General features: G+C 43.8%; 1 protein-coding gene across 13 annotated transcripts in view; it reads left to right on the top strand.

The window, feature by feature from the left end:
- GRIN1 (glutamate ionotropic receptor NMDA type subunit 1) overlaps positions 1-17,170 on the top strand; it is a 1,139,664-nt gene that overhangs the window by 554,392 nt on the left and 568,102 nt on the right. For all 13 annotated transcript variants that reach the window (XR_011268541.1, XR_011268543.1, XR_011268542.1 and 10 more), the window contains one exon: positions 11,262-11,345. Coding sequence is in view for 9 of the 13 variants with exons in the window: in XM_069609856.1 (XP_069465957.1) it covers positions 11,262-11,345 (84 nt within the window). In the remaining 4 variants the exon portion in view is untranslated. The remainder of the gene's footprint in view (positions 1-11,261; positions 11,346-17,170) is intronic.

Here is a 17,170-nt window from a genome sequence, read left to right as displayed (position 1 = left end):
TTTCCTTTATTATCTTTGAATGAAGGTGAATTTGAACCATATCCAGTATATCTTCTTCTACAAATTCAACAATCTTCACATCGTTCGAGGAGATTGTTTTTAAGTGTGGAATGTGGTGCAACAATTGCATCACGTTGTACCTGTTCAAGACCAAGTCATCATTCTTAGAGCTGCAGCGTTCCAGCACTAGGCATATTCCACTTGTCTTGGATCAGTCTTTTGTCTTCATCATGCTACTCTCTTTTCTTCGTGTCAGTTTGTTTTCTTTTTGTCCATTTGATGTTTCACGCTCTTTGTCAATCCTTTGTTTGTTGTCATAGCTTAATAGTATGGGTGTCACAAGTAAATTTTCGCGACCAAAAGGCCACGGGATGTAACTGGCCTGTTTCAGGATCCCTTTAGGAAAGAATAGCCCCCATTGCCATGCTGGAGGCATCTGTTTCCACTACATATGGGAGATCTGGGCGGGGGTGTCATAGCACCGGGGCTAAGGTAATTGAGTTCCTGGAAGGCCTTCTCCGCCTCTTCTGTCCATTGGAACAGTTTGTTGTTTTTTCGTAATAAAGAAATGATCGGGTGCACAATCTGGGAGAAACCCGGGATGAATCGGCGAAAAAAGCTTGCAAAGCTGAGCATACTTTGGACACCTTTGACTGAAGACGGTGATAGCCAGCTAAGGATGGCGTCTACTTTGTGCATATCCATCCGGACGCCTCTGGGAGTGAGGACAACACTAAGGAACTCGACTTCGGTGACATGGAAGGAGTATTTTCCAAGTTTGGCGTATAGCTGGTGCTTTTGGAGTTTTGCAAGGACGGAGCGAACGTGCCTGAGATGCTCCTGTTTAGAAGAGAAGTACACCAATATGTCGTCGATGTAAACTAGGGCACATACGTCAATCAATTCCCGTAGTACATCGTTCATGAAGTACTGGAATGCAGCGGGAGCGTTGCAAAGCCCAAAGGGCATCACCTGGTATTTGTACAGCCCATACTTAGTATGAAAGGTGGTCTTTCATTCGTCTCCTTTCTTTACATGCACGAGATGGTATGCCCCCCTGAGGTTCAATTTGGTGTAAATTTGGGCATCCTTGACTTGGGCCAGCAGTTCTGGGATAAGGGGTAGAGGATACGGTTTTTAACTGTTACCTGGTTTAGTGCGCAGTAGTCGCTGCAAGTTCTCAAGTCCCTCTCATTCCTGTGGTCTAGCTGCATCACGAGGTTGATGAACTCTGCACAGTCTTTTGGCGGTTTTCCACCTGAGCTAGGACGTCTTTCAATTCCCCCCATAATCCTCGATGGAATAACATTGTTCGTTTCTCCTCAGGCTACTGAGTTTCAACGACAAGTCTATTAAAAGTGGCGATATATGTTAACAAATCTTGGCTGCCTTGGCGGAGGGACAGAAGTTTGTTATCCAGAGCTTGGCCCTGGGTGAGTCGGCCGAACAGCTTCTCTATCTCTTGTTGAAACCCCCTAAAATCCTGCAGGAGTGGGTCATCCTGGCTTACTAACGGTATGGACCAATACACAGCACTGCCACTCAGATATGACAGAATGAAGGCAACCCGTGACTGATCGTTAGGAAAGGCTCCGGGTCTACAAAGAAAATGGAGGCAGCACTGGTTCATGAATACTGCATATTTTCTAGCGATCAAGGCAGCATTTAAGGCGTGGCGTCATTACATCCTAGGCGCCAGACATACGATCACAGTAATCACTGACCATCGCAACCTACAATACCTCAAGACGGCAAAGGCTCAATCATCCTGTCAACTCCGATGGGCTTTATTCTTCGCACGATATGATTACATAATCACGTACCGATCTGGAGTCCAGAACGGAAAAGCCAATGCCCTATCCCGCATGGGTATTGATGAGAACGCATATTCAACCCCAGACCCGGTGGCCATTATTCCAGGTGACCAACTACTCGGACTTACAACAACGTTATCTCTGGACGAACTCCAAAATGAAATTCGGCTCCTAATGAACACCGAGGCTCTACAAGACTGGACCACTCAAGGTGAACATTACACAAAAAGAACCAGCTCCCGTATTTCAGAGGGTGTTTATATCTACCGAATAAGGCACTACAAGAACAAGTCATCTCTGGTTATCACGACCCCCTGATAGAAGGACATCCAGGAATTGCCAAGACTCTAGCCAAGGTGAAAAGAAATTATTGGTGGCCGACCTGGCGAAAGGACATTATGCAGTTTATTCTGTTATGTGGATGTGGCAATTGTGCACAGAATAAATCCCAGAAACAAAGACCTGCAAGCCTTCTTCAACCCCTGGAAATTCCACCTGCACCTTGGCACACACTCTCCCTCGATTTCATCACAGATCTGCCTCCCTGTCAAGGGTTCAACACTATCCTAGTGGTTGTTGACCTATTCTCTAAAATGGCCCATTTCATTCCGCTTAAGGGTCTACCAAACGCATCTAGTCTGGCAAAGGTGTTTTTAGAGCAAATCGTACGATTACATGTTTTCCCCTCCATCCTAATTTCTGACCGAGGGAGTCAGTTTGTGTCTAACTTCTGGAGGAAGAGTTGTGCAATTGCCCAAATCAATATTCGTCTGTCCACTAGTCACGATCCCTAAACTGATGGCCAAACAGAGCGGACGAATCAGACACTAGAGCAATACCTACGGTGCATGTTACATCAAGTGGAAGAAAGCTGGAAGGATTTGCTGTGGATAACCGAATATACCTACAACAACTCGCTACACACCAGTACCAGACATAGTCCATTCTATACAGTATATGGAAGGCACCCATGTACTTCCGAATTAGATACCCCCATGGACTTGGAAATGCCCGCGGTGAAGACTTTACATACGACCATCACTCAAGCCTTCAAAAAGGCAGCAGAAAACTTGATCCAAGCCAAATAAATACAGAAAAGATTCTCTGATGAACACCGAAGAAAAGCCCCAGACTACCAGGTCGGAGATGAAGTCTGGTTGGCGTTTCGGCACGTGCCCCGGTCAGAGGAAATACCTTGAGATGGGCCTTAGGGGGGAGTGCTGTCACGATCCATGCCCCTGACCCCCTCAGGTATAACAGCCCCCTGGCAGCAGTGGGGCTAAAGCCCTTCACACTGGCCCCAAGGGCCTTAAAACTCCATCAGAAACATACATGGAGTCAGTCCTGGCATCTTGGACGCCAGGCTCATTATCAGGAATAAAGCAATACAAGTTTTGGACCTTAATCCAAAATGGAGGCCTATTACACAGCTCAGTTCTTTAGAACCAAGCCATGCAGTCTAGTGTTTTGGGTGTGGCTGGGCCTGGAACTACTAGCAAGTAGCGCTTTGATCGCGCATCACTCTGGAACATCACCGCAACCTGTACAAAGAGATGAGAACATAGGTTAGCAATTAACACCAATAAACAGCGCAGCGCTCCGCGCATCAATATCTCACCGTTGTCTTCACCATCGGCGTGGCAACTTAGACATCGCAACCATCCCTGTGAAAACAAAAAGAGACATTGTAAGGGAACAGCGTAGATGAGCAAGACGCCGATAAGACAGGGAAAATGATGGGAAAGAAAGAGACAGAATAAATACATAAAAGACATTATAAGTCACCTGGAAGACAGCAAGCAGAGTTGGAGTCACAGCCAGTCTGGACCTGACATAAGGGCACACGGACCAGTGAAGCAACTAGGTCCACGGAACGTCCGCACCAACCACGCGCCCCTGCACAGTGACGCAGGACGGAGGGTTCAATGCACAAAAACCTAAGGTGAGCAATAACCCCAAGGGAGGGGATTTGGACCAGAAGGAGGTGGGAGTCCACCCATCACAGAACCAGTATCTTAACCCTCCATTCTCCTATTATAGGCACTACCCAACGTCTGGCACTTAACCAAGCAGAGAGGGGTCCGTGATAGCGCTTAGACCTTCATCCAGTATCGTGTGGCGGCCCCGTGGATACCAGGTGAGCGTAACAATGAGTTTCTTTTGCCCCTTTAGTTCGGTCATCCCTTCCAATTTCAGATTCTATTTCCTTTTTGCCTCTATTGTCATGAATACTCCTTTAGGTTCCATTTGAAACTCTTTCAGGATCAGAATTTTGGGGTCGGTTTTAGGGGGATAGACAAAGGCACAGACTCTTTTCTGTTGTACTCTTTGACCATTTTTTTCTTTCACCTTTTCTGGAGACGGGTTTCCTTCAGTTTCTGATTCTACGAGCATCACAGATCATCGACCTTGGCAACTTGATTAGGGTCCACAGCAACCCCTTCAGCGTTTTCGGACGTTGAAGCGATTGGCTCTTTGGGGCTGTTTTGTTTATCCTGGTCTGTTGTTAAATCCACCACGACCGTGTCTGGAATTTCTGTTTATTGGTGCATATTTGGACTAGTTGGCTTCACGTCTGAAGCCCGTGACATTCCATTTGTTTCATTCCTTGGATTTTTCAGAGTTTCTTCTACTCGCCTCTCACGGTTTTCTCCTTGCACCCTTGTACTTCCTTTATCAATGGTTAACTCCTGTTAATTTCTTTCTCCTTTTTTGCCGTTTCCATGTACTTGGCTTGTTTCAGGATTGTCATTGCTTCTCTTGCGAGTTCTGCCAAGAACCTCTTTTCCTCTGCGTTATTTCTTAGTTGCTCTTTAATAGTTTTGTTTGCATCATCGTTTTTTTGTTTCTCATTTTTCACTTCTTGCTCCCAGATTGCCATTGATTTATGCAGCTGCATCTGCACTCTTGTTCCGGCGGCCATTACCGGCTCTCCTCTTGGTAACGTTGCAAAATTTGCAGAATTGGGTGCTAACTGCTTCATTAGGCAACAGACTGCTTGAGTTACTGTTCTGCTACCGGCCAGCCACGGCCCACCACAAACACTAGGAACACTCCCTCACACTTCGCTAAAAAGAATTTAGCCAAGGAAGCAAACAATTTGTTTGACAATGCAGTTGGTCTGCTTTGTTTTCTGGTTCTGGATTTCATAGCTAGGTCTCATTCTGGAAAACCAAATGCAAGATCATGACTTTATTTTTGTGAGGGTTTGAGTTATACCTTCTTTAGGATGGGTTGCTCCATTTTTTAAATAGATATAAAAGCTAATTTGTTGTGCGCTAGGGCAATGCAGTTATGGACAGTTTCCTTTTTCTTCTATTCAATGGGTGAAGGCTAGCTCCAAGATTATATTTGTAAAGACAGTTTATGTGAAGGAAGCTGGAAATGCATTCAATGTGGTGTAGAGATCAACATTAGGATGATATGTGATACTGGCCCTCATTAGGACCCTGGCGGTAAGGGGTTTACGCCAGCGTTAGCTGCGCCGACCCCTTACCGCCAACTACGAGTTCCCAAAGCGCCATGGTCACTTTTACGCCCGCTTTTTGCGGGCGTAAAAATCCATGGCGCTATGGGACCTTGGTGTTAATTACGCCACCGTAATGTACGGTGGCGTAATTAACGCCTTCCCCACTCCCATTGAGCCCTATGGGGCCGAAATGGGAATGGGGAAGGGTAAATGGGTCAATGGGGACTTACCGCCCCGCCAACCTCGGAATGGGGCGGTAAGTCCGCCATCCGCCATGGCGTAAACAGACTTTACGCCATGGCGGAAAAGTCCGTCGATGGCGGAAAAAATCTGCCAGGGTCGTAATGAGGGCCACTGTCTAGTTGAAGGTACAAGTTAAATGTTCCTGAGCCATTTCACAGATCTGAGACAGCTCTGAATTATGGAGTGTGCGGTTATTCAGGTTTGTTATTTGGGGTAGACCTATCCGTTTACAAGGAGCGGAGTAAGAATATGTGCTGTTAGGACATGGTTGAGCATACCTTTGACAAATCCACGGTGAGACTAATTTGCTAAGCTATTTTATTTCATAATGGATACATGTTAATGTCCCACAGAACTCATTGTTTTCTTTGATATGGCTAGCAGATTAGACAAGAGGCCTGACCATCCCTGTAGGAAAATAGGGTAAAAAACTAGTGGGCAGTTAGTCAAGGAGACATTTGGCCAACGTTTTTTCAAAGTACATGGTGCAAATCTTTAGGTATGGAGGAAATGTGTATTGACTCTGGATAGATAACAAACAGAGAGCTATCCATACATTCCCTGAGTTATTGGCACATATTTTGTTATCATATGCAAACAGAAATCAGGGTGGATTAGTACAATTTATTATCTCAAATAACACTACCCAGCATTCAAGGGAAATGTTTCCCAAAAGCAAACTAATTGTATATAAATATGTATATAGTTAAAAGTGTTTGCAAAGAACTCTAATATTATTTTACTATTCCCCAAATACACTAGAGTACCCTAGTATTCAAAATCAATTAAATATAAATTATACATTTAGTTCTATATCAAAAGTATAAAAATACATTTCCTAAAAGACCAGAACAACAATACATGTTACCATAACTCTACAAATTCAGACATGTGCGCATATATACATTTTAAATTTCTTGGGGGAGATTTAGATCACAATAATGTTTATATTTCAGAGGTGGCATTATGTATAATATCTCTCTGACTGTACACAAAGTGTATCTAGTCCGTTTTTGTTTTGACTCCCCCACCACCAATTCTAATCATATATGTTTGGAAACAATCCGTGCAGTGTTTCATCCCCACACATCAGTATTCATTCTTTTATACTTCACCTTCATCAGGACAAAACATGCATATATGTTATCCACAATTATCCAGAATTATCGGATTTCGTGTATTGTTAAAATATCATCAACATATCAAATGCAAGGGCCTGTATAGAGTTTCATAAAGAACAAGGTGAGTCCAGGCTACCCCTCGCTTTAGCGCTAGGTAAACATTGACACACAACCGAGGGCTAGTGTAACAATTAGATTACACTAGTACAGCACACATATAGTTAAAACAAAATGTATTCTAAAAAGATAACAGATGGTGACAGCAAGACATAGCAGCGAAGAATATATATGCATGTGGATTATCAAATTCAATTCACAAATAGTCACAGTATTAAATACACAGAAAATGTAATGGGCTATGAATTAGTACACAGCCCATCTAAAAAAAACGGACAGTGTTTTGCAGTATTCATCTTCTTGTGAGGATGAGAGTCCTATAATATCCGAATTTCTAATGGAATCCAGTAATTGCATAAGTCCCTCCTATGAAAGAAGCCAAAGAACATACCATCAAAAGTCCTTTAGACAGGGTAAGGTGTGTCCCTTATGAGTCCAGGAATTAAAGGTGACATCCTCTAATTTTCATAATTGTGCTGTAGTTAGAGGTCCTCACTCCAAGGTTAAATCATAAACCCGTTTCATGACATCCCCTAACTATAACAACTCTAACAATTCTCAAAACACAGAGCAGTCAAAAACACTATGGATTTCAGGATCTATAATGCTTGTGGTACTGGGACGAGGAAGAGGGTCTCAGAATTAATAAGGATTAATGATGCTCTTAACCAGAATGTGCAGTCTAGTTGTGACAGAACAAGACACCTGAGTGGGACATTTAACTCAGGAATGAGTTGCAGCTGGGGAGAAGAGGTGTTGTAAGGAGCAGTAGAGGCAGAGGCAGTCCAGAATGCTGTGATCGCACCAAAGGAAGAATGCCCACTGATGATGATGATGAGAGAGATTAAAGCATGCAACATTGCAGAGGGCGCACAGCAGGAAGTGGCATTGGAAGGAGAAGCCCAGTCGAGGGGGAGACGTGCCCCTGACCCAGCATGTGGCTCTCTGGTGTGAGAGAGGTTGCAGAGGATCAATGGAGGTTCCAGAGCTCCAAGGGAGAGCTGTGCAGTCTACCGGAGACACATGGGAGCTGGCAACATAGTGGGCAGGACTCAGGAGGTTTGCCACAGCAGCTGACAGTGAGACAGAGCCACCAAAGAAGGCAGGTGAGATGGCCTAATGGTAAAGGTGACCGCAGTATGTTCTGAGCTGGACAATTGAAGATAAGGAATTAATTTGAATACTGAACAAGTAAAGTGCAGAGGCAACAAGGATGCAACATACCTTATATGGGACACCAACTGGGGGAAACCTGTAACTGCAATTGCCAAGAGGCTGTAAAGAAGTAGTTAAGAGGCAACGTTTGGCGCAATTCTCCTTTCTTGAATTTCCAGTTTGGGGAAACCTGGAACCCACATTGCCAAGAGTCAAGAGACTATAAAAAGAGGTAACCATTGTTCAGCCTTCCTCGCATGGGATACTGGTTTGCAGAATCTTGCAACAAACATTGCCACTAACACCTATTGTAGTTGTCAGAGTTTTCTTCCTGGCAGAAGAGCACACCATGAAAGAAACCATAATAGTTAGTCCTGGCAGGCGAGTATACTAGGGAAGAAAAATATAATTTGAAGAAGTTTATTTGTGTATTTGTGGCAAATAGGTGTGGTGGAAAGAAATTGTTAATTCATTTTTATGAACTGTGGCAACACCAAAAGTAGTTACTGTACTATCCTGAGAAAAGTACTCCATTTGAAGTAAAAGGGTGACATGCTAATAATTGCTTTGCATTTTGAAGAGAACAATTGCCTTGATGTATGGTGGAAATTACTTTAGTCTACCATTATCAGGTTACTCCGAGCCATGTCTTTTGAAGAAACTTACCTCTCGTTTCAATGAGACAAGATAGTCTTATGGACACATCCTTCCTTTTTTCACAAGGTGGTCTTGGACTTTCTCATAAATCAGTAGATTGCGTTACCTGTATTATTTCCAGATCTGCAATCAAAAGCCAATTGGATTTTGCATGGTTTAGACTAGATCTCACAGGTCCTCCCGACAGACTATGGGCCTCATTATGAGTGTGGCAGTCCTGAAACAAGGATGCTGGTAACCCTTGTTTCTGGACCACCACACTCTGAGTCTGCCTTCCGGGGCCGCTGCGCCTCACAGGTCTGACCGTGCTGGGCGCAGTGGGCCCAGTAGGCAGACCCATTACAGAAGCACCGGCACTGTTAATAACGGTGCTTCAGTGAACCCATTCCCGAATGGGGACTAACATTTTCGGGACTTGTAAGCTATGTGCCGGAAACAGTGTTACACGGTCGGCGGTAACCCGCTGGTCCCACCGGCGGGTTACCGCTGACCTCGTAATGAGCCCCTATTTGTCACATTGAGTCAGGTACATCTTCACAAACAAGTCGGCAAAAAGCTACTATTGTGAGTTGGATAGTTTCTTGCATTTTCCACGCATGCCAAATGTAGGGCTAGACCCCCTCGAGGCCTGCATGCCCATTTGACTAAAGCAATATGCATGGCATTGGCAGCCACATAGGCCTCAGCATCAGCTTTTTGCAAACATTACGCCAGGGCTGATTCCCAACAAAGACAGGCAGTCCCAATTAATATTTCTGCAACAATTTTATTCCATCCTCTCGGGGAGAGAATAGTGCTTTATACTGTCCCATGAGTATGGAGAAAGGGGATGTGGCGTCGGAGTAAGGTAAAATGACTGTAGTGACTCCTGTCCTCCTAGTACAATGTCCCCTTAATGCATACGTAAGCCCTTCATCCCCCTAAAACTAGTTAGAAACAGGCCCTCCTTACCCTCTTGGTGAATAAGAGACTGAGGGGAAGGAGCAAGAGAGGCAGAGTTCAGAGCATAGTCAGGCTACGGGCAGGTTGGCCACTCTGCGTCTGCTTTAAATTCTTAAAAGGGAAGCATGCTTGGGCTTGCTATGGCTCTGATCCCGTTCCTACTATGCGGGAACTCCCATAAGATTGGACAAAATGGGACATTGGACTCGGAGTACAGTAGTCACTACGGTGAGTAACTTTTCCTTATTACAGTCTGTTTTGCAAAAAGTGTAAATGCTGCCGGCCTTTTATGCATGGCAAAAAGCATATTGAAATGATTCCTATGGAATCCACCTTTTTTACCAGATGTAAAATCAGTTAGATTCCATAGAAATCCATTGGCTTTACACCTTCATATAATTGTCATGCTAGTGTAACATCTGGTGGTTTAGCAGGTGGAGTGGAAAAGGCAGGCACAAACGTTCATTCCGTTCCGTACCCCACACCATCTGGATATGTTTTAAAAATCTGGTGGAATGCAAAAACAGGTACAAAACATGGTGTAAACCTTTACTTTTTCCTTAACCACACTCCTGATAGCCTCAAAACTCTTATCCTTCAATTCACTTTCCATATCCTGAAGACATGCGTTTTTTTATGCAATAAGGAGGGGGCAAAGAGGAGACAGGACTACCCTGTTTGGACATTTTTACCATGCCTCCACTGCTGTCTCCAAAACCATTTGTCCTGCTTAGTTGTTTTTTAGAACAACACGTTTTCCTTTCATTATTTGGAACAGCGGAAAACGTGTTACTTTTACTGGTTGATTTTGGTCTCACTTTCTCACGTCTGGTAAAACTTTTATTTTCAAAGTTTAATGTGTCAAATTTTTATTTTCGAATGTTGCATTTTATACCTAATATTGACTGGGTATTTGAACCCACAAAGACCACAAACATTTTAAAGTGCACGCATCTAGAAGAACAAAACCCACAAAATGATATGTGATAAACTGTGCATTTTAGTAACTATACAGCCCTATGCTGGACGAGATAAATCAGCCCATCAATAAAAGCTAATAAAAGTGTAACTTGAGAAAATGATAAAAACACCTCCTACATAATCTGAAAAATAATACTGATGTGCTAAAATTAAAAAATGAGTCTTTAAAACCCTACTGCACTCTGATAGGTTAAGAAGAAACGGACTGGATACGGGGAAAGAATTCCAGTATAGAGGGGCAGCTATTGAGAACGCTCGGGCAGAGTGCCGTACATGGGGGAAATGAGGGATGTTAAATCTTAATATGTCCCTAGTTCTCGTCTGCCATGGGCCACCAAGAAACATTACGTCTTGAGCGTGTATCATAGTGGGTAACTTTACTGACCATGTGAGTAATAATCTGAAAAAATAACTTTCCCCAATGCTGGTCTTCTTAACTGTAGTGAGGATCGTCCTCCACATTCCAATCTGCTTCCTTGGTTCGTCATTTTCTTCTAGAGTGAGGGTGCCTAGTGGCCTGCAACTTAATCACAAATAGCCAGACCCCCTAGCATGTGCCTTATTACTTTTGTAGGAAACTCTCAGAACTTTCACTTGGAAGGGATTCATCCCTGAGAATTTCTAGTGAACATGTAGGCTGCTGCGCGAAATGATGACAGAAGGAAGGCGCTCCAGTGTACTGATGCATTGTTTTGTTCACACTCTGTGACGTGCACGTATTGATATTTTCTACTGATACATTATCTGCATCTTTTTCTTAAGGTTTTGCTGAATGATAGGAAGATCATTTGGCCTGGAGGACAAACAGAAAAGCCACAAGGCTATCAGATGTCTACCCGATTGAAGGTCAGAAAATTAATGCAACAACGTTGAAATGAATAGCTTTGGGAATCCATTGCCTGGCAATGTTACTTGATATACTGCTGGAGCTGTACACAGTATGAAAAGCAGGGCCACTGCTGGCATATGACATGTATAGAATTAAAGATGGGTAGCTATCAACTATGGGGATATATTCCACTGAGTGATTCCAAGAGACAACTGATAGAGGACAGCAAAGCTTGGGTTGTGTGGGAGGCCTGGTTGAAACCCGGGATGAAAAGGGTCCATTAGTTGAAAGCTACCAATCTACAAATGCATATATGGTCCCTTTGCAGCCCTTTCTTCACACCTTGGCTGTCCCTTGTTAGCTTTTAGCGTGGTGGGGAGGGTGTAGAGAGGAGACATGAGGGTATTATACACAACATAAGAAATACCAGGCTCCCACTCCCCTCACCGCAAACAAGAAAGGACACTCGGAAAATCCTTGCAGAGAAAAGGATGTATCCCCATGCTGCAATGATTTTGGAGTTCCTTCTCTGTCATAATTTCACAGTATAACGATACTGAATTCAGAGAGGGAAATAGTTGCTTATGGAGGCCACACCCAACGTGATCATTGTTACCAAACATGAGTTCCAGGATACGTACCTGTTGGTGGGATGGGCCCTCACGGGATCAACAGTGAAATTGATTATTTTGGTGAGTGTGAGGGGGATGCATGTGATTTCTTCGAAAATATTTCACCTAATTGACATTTCACTGAATCCATTTAGCTGAAAAACGAAATCTACTTTTTACTTTTTATACTTTCTTTTTTTTAATGCAGGGGGAGACCCCTCCATACACTAATTTATACCCTTACCCCAGCTATTATGCATTACACATATAATAAATTCTCCTACCATTTTCGATTAATTAAATTCTGTAAAATCTCATTAGGTGAAATCGTATTCAAAGAAATCTACGGTAACCGGGCGGGGGAGTGACGTTGACACTGTGGCATGAGTTGCTGTGGTAACTGTGTTCACACCAGGGCAGACATCTGCTCTGTTTTATTGTATATTCTGGTACCTCACATGAAATTTGCTCAGTTATATTTCTGGCTTCAATGTTATAATGTATTGTCTTAGTGCTTGCTCTTATCTGAGCAGGCAAGAGGAGCGAGGATAGAGCGATGATAGACAGTGTAAGGTAGCTTGCACAATCATGCTGTTCCTTAGGCTCCAGCACCATTAATCCTCCTCTAGTCAGGGCCGCTTGAGTGCTGGCACTCGAGAAGTGATTTTAACACTCATCAGTGTGTGCTGCATGAAATGCAGACTCTTACTCTCCACACATCGAGTCTTTTACAGTATGATGACCAGCGAGTTAACGACATGTGTTGCGAGAAGCGGAGAGTTTTATATTGCGCTATATTGCAGCTTTCAGGCTCATTGTGACCACTGTGAAACACTACCGAGGTGCCAAAACCTGTACACACAATCACAGTAAACAAAGGGAGCATCAATGCATCTAAGTCTGTCCCTCTGAGTGCCCATAAGAAGCTGAATGCCCCCAAACTCTATGCTCTGTTGGTGGAAGAGCCGGGTTCCCCCAAGATCCCTCTGAACGCCTGTTTACACATACTTGCCACCACATTGAGAATACCTTGCAGTGCTATAGTTTGGTTGAGTGAAGCCCTTTACAGAAATTCGGAGTGAGTATAACATCTTCAAACCTCAAATCAAAGTAGTCAGTGTTTGTCAGGTACAAAAGTCAGGTGTCCCCGTTTTCCTTTAATAATCCAAGTTTGTCAGTGCCCTGATCTTGCTACTTCCATTTTCAACATTACTCAGTTGTTCATAACTTACAATTGCAGATCTAGAACTAGGAAGCCCCATCACTACCTTCCTCTGACCCCACTGAGGTCAAATCCACGGATTTTAGAATCCTTTCCTTAGAATAGTACCAGACACAAGGAACATTATTTCATCAATGCCAACATTATGCCAAGTCCTTCTTGACGTATGCCTAGCATTAAACATGCAGGAGTATATATAGAAACCCGCTTCTGTCTTCTGTATGGTGCTTCCAAACACATATATAGTTCATTACAAATTGCTTGGGTGCTTGTAGTAGGTTGAGAGATGTGGCGGACAGGGCACCCCTACTCTCTGATTTCTTCGTTGGGTACCCTAGTGAGGAGGGTAGCATTTCAGAACCCTGCCATAATTTACAAGGCAAACACATAAGCTCTCTCCAAACGCTTGATTCTGTATCACAAAATGAATCCATGGAAAACCAGCACTATGCGCCCATACACGGAGGCCTATGTCCCGATCACGAAAAGCCACTGATGGAAGGCGGCAAAGAGATTCCAGCTCACTCTTGCAAGCAGTTTTCATTACCAACCAAGAGATCAATGCATTAACTGAATAATAAATTCCCTTTCGAATGGGAACTTGCAGGAATGTTCTCTCCAAACATACGGATCATCTCAGAACTGCACATGACCAATCTTGCGGCGACTACCAGACCTCACCAACACAGGACATGGGCTTCATTATGAGTCTGGAGGCAGCTGAGCCGGAAAATACCGCCTGGCAATGGGGACCTACAGGGGAATTACAGCCCCAGCGGTCCCGATAATTCACTATTGCCGGGCGCCAGAAAATATGACCCCCCATTCCCATTTAATTCCCATTGGACTCAAGGGGAATGGGGAGGACGGATGCCGTTCCGCCATGGCAGGCGGAAAGGCACCTCCTCGCAGACCTTGGAGTGTGCCGGTCCGGTAACAATGGTGCTGGTAGCTTACCGGCACCGTTGTTACCGGACTGGCCCACTCGTAATGAGGCCCATAGACTGTGTCATAGCAAATTACAAACACAATTTATCATCAGATAATTCCATACTAGTGTGAGGATGAACTGCAGTACCACATTAGTATTAAACAGTCAATTGAGTTTAAGTTTTTACAAAGTGCAACAGTCAATGCTTTTCTTTAAAAAATGCAACAACCTTCACTGCAGTAAACACGGCTAATAATAACACTATTTTACAGTGAGAATATTCAGTAGGTGAAGCCTCCTTTGGGTAAAATGTGAATGCTTCTAGGTCACAAATATTACCCTTGCGTTGGGGAACAGACTTTATTACAAGACCTGCAGGACTATTTTATCTCGCATTAGATACAAATAAATACTTATGGCATTGGATACCCAATGATTTCCAGTAAATATAGAAGACAAATTGCCTCATTACGAGTTTGAAGGTAATTCAGCAGTTAATCTGCAAAAGTACCAAATCAAAATAATTTACCATTGCCGTCCCTCGCAGGATTGCAAGTCGTGGAATGGCGGTGTAGATCCCCATTTTTGGAGTCTATAGGACTCCATGGGGATTTTGACAGCATTACCACGTGCAGTATTCAGGTGATTTATGGAGCAAAAAGTGGAGTATTTACCTCCAGCTTCTTGTTCGAGGTAAATCCTCCACTTTTCCTGCAAACTAGGAATTCGGTGGTGTGACCAATTTTTACTGCACCCCCAAACTCCTAATGAGGCCAAAGTACCATCAGTCTTGCAAAAAATCAAAGTGGACTCGTAGAGATGGAATATGGTAACATTGCCATTGATTATGACGATTAACGCCCTGAAAATGAATACAATTCCCAAGCTTATATATAGCCGAAATGATCCTATCAAGGATTCATAGATAGACACTATGCTATCTAAACAGACTTTTTCCCTGGTTTTTATGGAAGCTCAAGAAAGCTCAAATGACCCTCAGCTATACATAAAGTGACCAAGCCAAATGAAAGCCTGAGGTTTTCAGATGTATGAGGATATAATGTGTCCGCTCAATTACACTACCTCCATAGGAGGGCGGTCTAGAAAAATGCCTCAGCTTGGAAGCAGATTGAACAAGGTGTTACAACGGCTTCTAGGGCTTGATCACTTGATGTTCCTTCTCTGTGAAAAAATCCTGACACATTTTAAACGCCTCCCAAAATTAGATATTCTCTTGAATGCTGGTTGAAAGCTCAGTAGGGTGGTCCACCCATTCTGGATCTTTCCTGCAATACCTCTATATAATAACACACTGGTAACTTTCCCTTATCCAGTTCAATGATATCAGGGACGAGGTTCTGAGAGTTCAAAAACTATACATTCAGAACTCTCTGACCACCTTTGGCAACTTACAGCATTCTAATGAGACAGAACCAGACAATGGTGGCCTTATATGCGTTGTATCTTGAGTTAAAACACAGGACAGCCTGGCCCCAGGAGAGTATAGGCTTGGGAGGCACAGAATTCCTTGTTTACAGAAGATGACTATTCCAAGATCATACATTGCTTGGCCCAGGTAATTAAGCCAGAAGTAGCTATTTAGCAGCACTGTGGTACAGACCACTCGCCACTTGTGCACCAATCATTCAAACTCAAATGGTTAAACAAAACCCTATCCTCCTACTAAACAGTGACAACTCTAAATTTCTCGAATCTGCATGTAATTTTCACCACCGGCCAAAACACACACACAAGTCAAATTGCTTAGTTCACCAATAACAAAGCCTCCGCTGAACAAATCATTTTAAACTTAGAAAACACACCCACACAGACGCGAGCTGCTCCTGGTTGTACACTCACCAAGAGTTAAGCACAACTTTCTGTCATATTTTTCCCCCCACCCCTAACCGAACCCCCATCCACTTCCTTTTTAAATCCAGGTGAGTGCCAGGAGACCGTACAAATGGCAGCAGTGCACATTATTAATCACAATAACATAAGATAAGGTGACATGTTTGGGGCTAAAGACATTTATTAAAAAATAAAGCAAGAGAAAATCTATCTTTTCCTATTCCTAAGTGGGGTTTTCCTGCCTCAACTAATCATCTAAAGTGATTGTCAGGATGTCTGTCAATGTAGAAGTGTCCACCGTCCTATGTCAAGAAAATTTTAATTCTGTCCCTTACACTAGAAACTAAAGAATAAGGCAGTACTGCTCTGGTCCCAGGATAATGTCTCCCTTCTCCTGGGTTGTGGTTAAAGTTCCACAGAATGCTTTCTTGGCAGGCCAGGAGAACGCCTTCCTTCTCCTTGTGTCCAGTCTCAAATAGCGCAGGGAAATGACTCCCTTCCCCAGGCCACAAAATTCCAAACAATCATTTTTCAGTGGGCCAGGAGAATGCCTCCCTTCTCCTGACGTTCGGTCTCAGTCTCAGATAGCCCGGGGGAATGACTCCCTTTCCCAGACCTGTTGGATTTTACGCCTGTTCCAAGTTATGTGGAGAATGACTCTTCTCCTGGTAATCTTAGAGAAGTCTCTTACAACCGGGAGAATGACTCCCTACACCAGTTCTTCTCTTCATTAGGCTTCACACCTACAACACCCAAATCTGAGTGTTAGGAGGGTCTACAAACCTGGCTTCTTTTCTTCTTTGATTTTGCCCACTTGGTTCACTTCCTTGCCAAGTACTGCCATGAGGAATATGACTCGGATCACTCTCTTGGTTTGGGTTCCAGACCCTGCTTTCTCTCTCCGTGGGTTTACCCCTGACCTGTTGTGAGGGACTCTCCCTCTTAAATTCTCTTTATGCTACTTGGGGTAATCAATCCTTCCCTGGTGATCAACTGGCTTCTTTTCACCACTGAAATAAGAAGAAGGTTTGTAGGCTTTCTGCCTCTGATATGCCACCGAAGTGTTATGGTTGGAATGGGGCATAGGGACAACTGCCTGTGTCCTCATGGAACACCATCCTGCATCCCCTCCGGACCTTGTTGAGGTGTCCTACATGTTGCCAGCGCTTCCTGGGATGGTGGGTGTTACGTTTGACTTCTCTGGTGCCTTGCCTTCTCTCTGGCTGT

This window comes from Ambystoma mexicanum, chromosome 8, assembly GCF_040938575.1.
Source record: "Ambystoma mexicanum isolate Mex_15411 chromosome 8, UKY_AmexF1_1, whole genome shotgun sequence".
Classification (NCBI taxonomy): domain Eukaryota; kingdom Metazoa; phylum Chordata; class Amphibia; order Caudata; family Ambystomatidae; genus Ambystoma; species Ambystoma mexicanum.
This window is presented reverse-complemented; position numbering and strand designations above follow the sequence as displayed.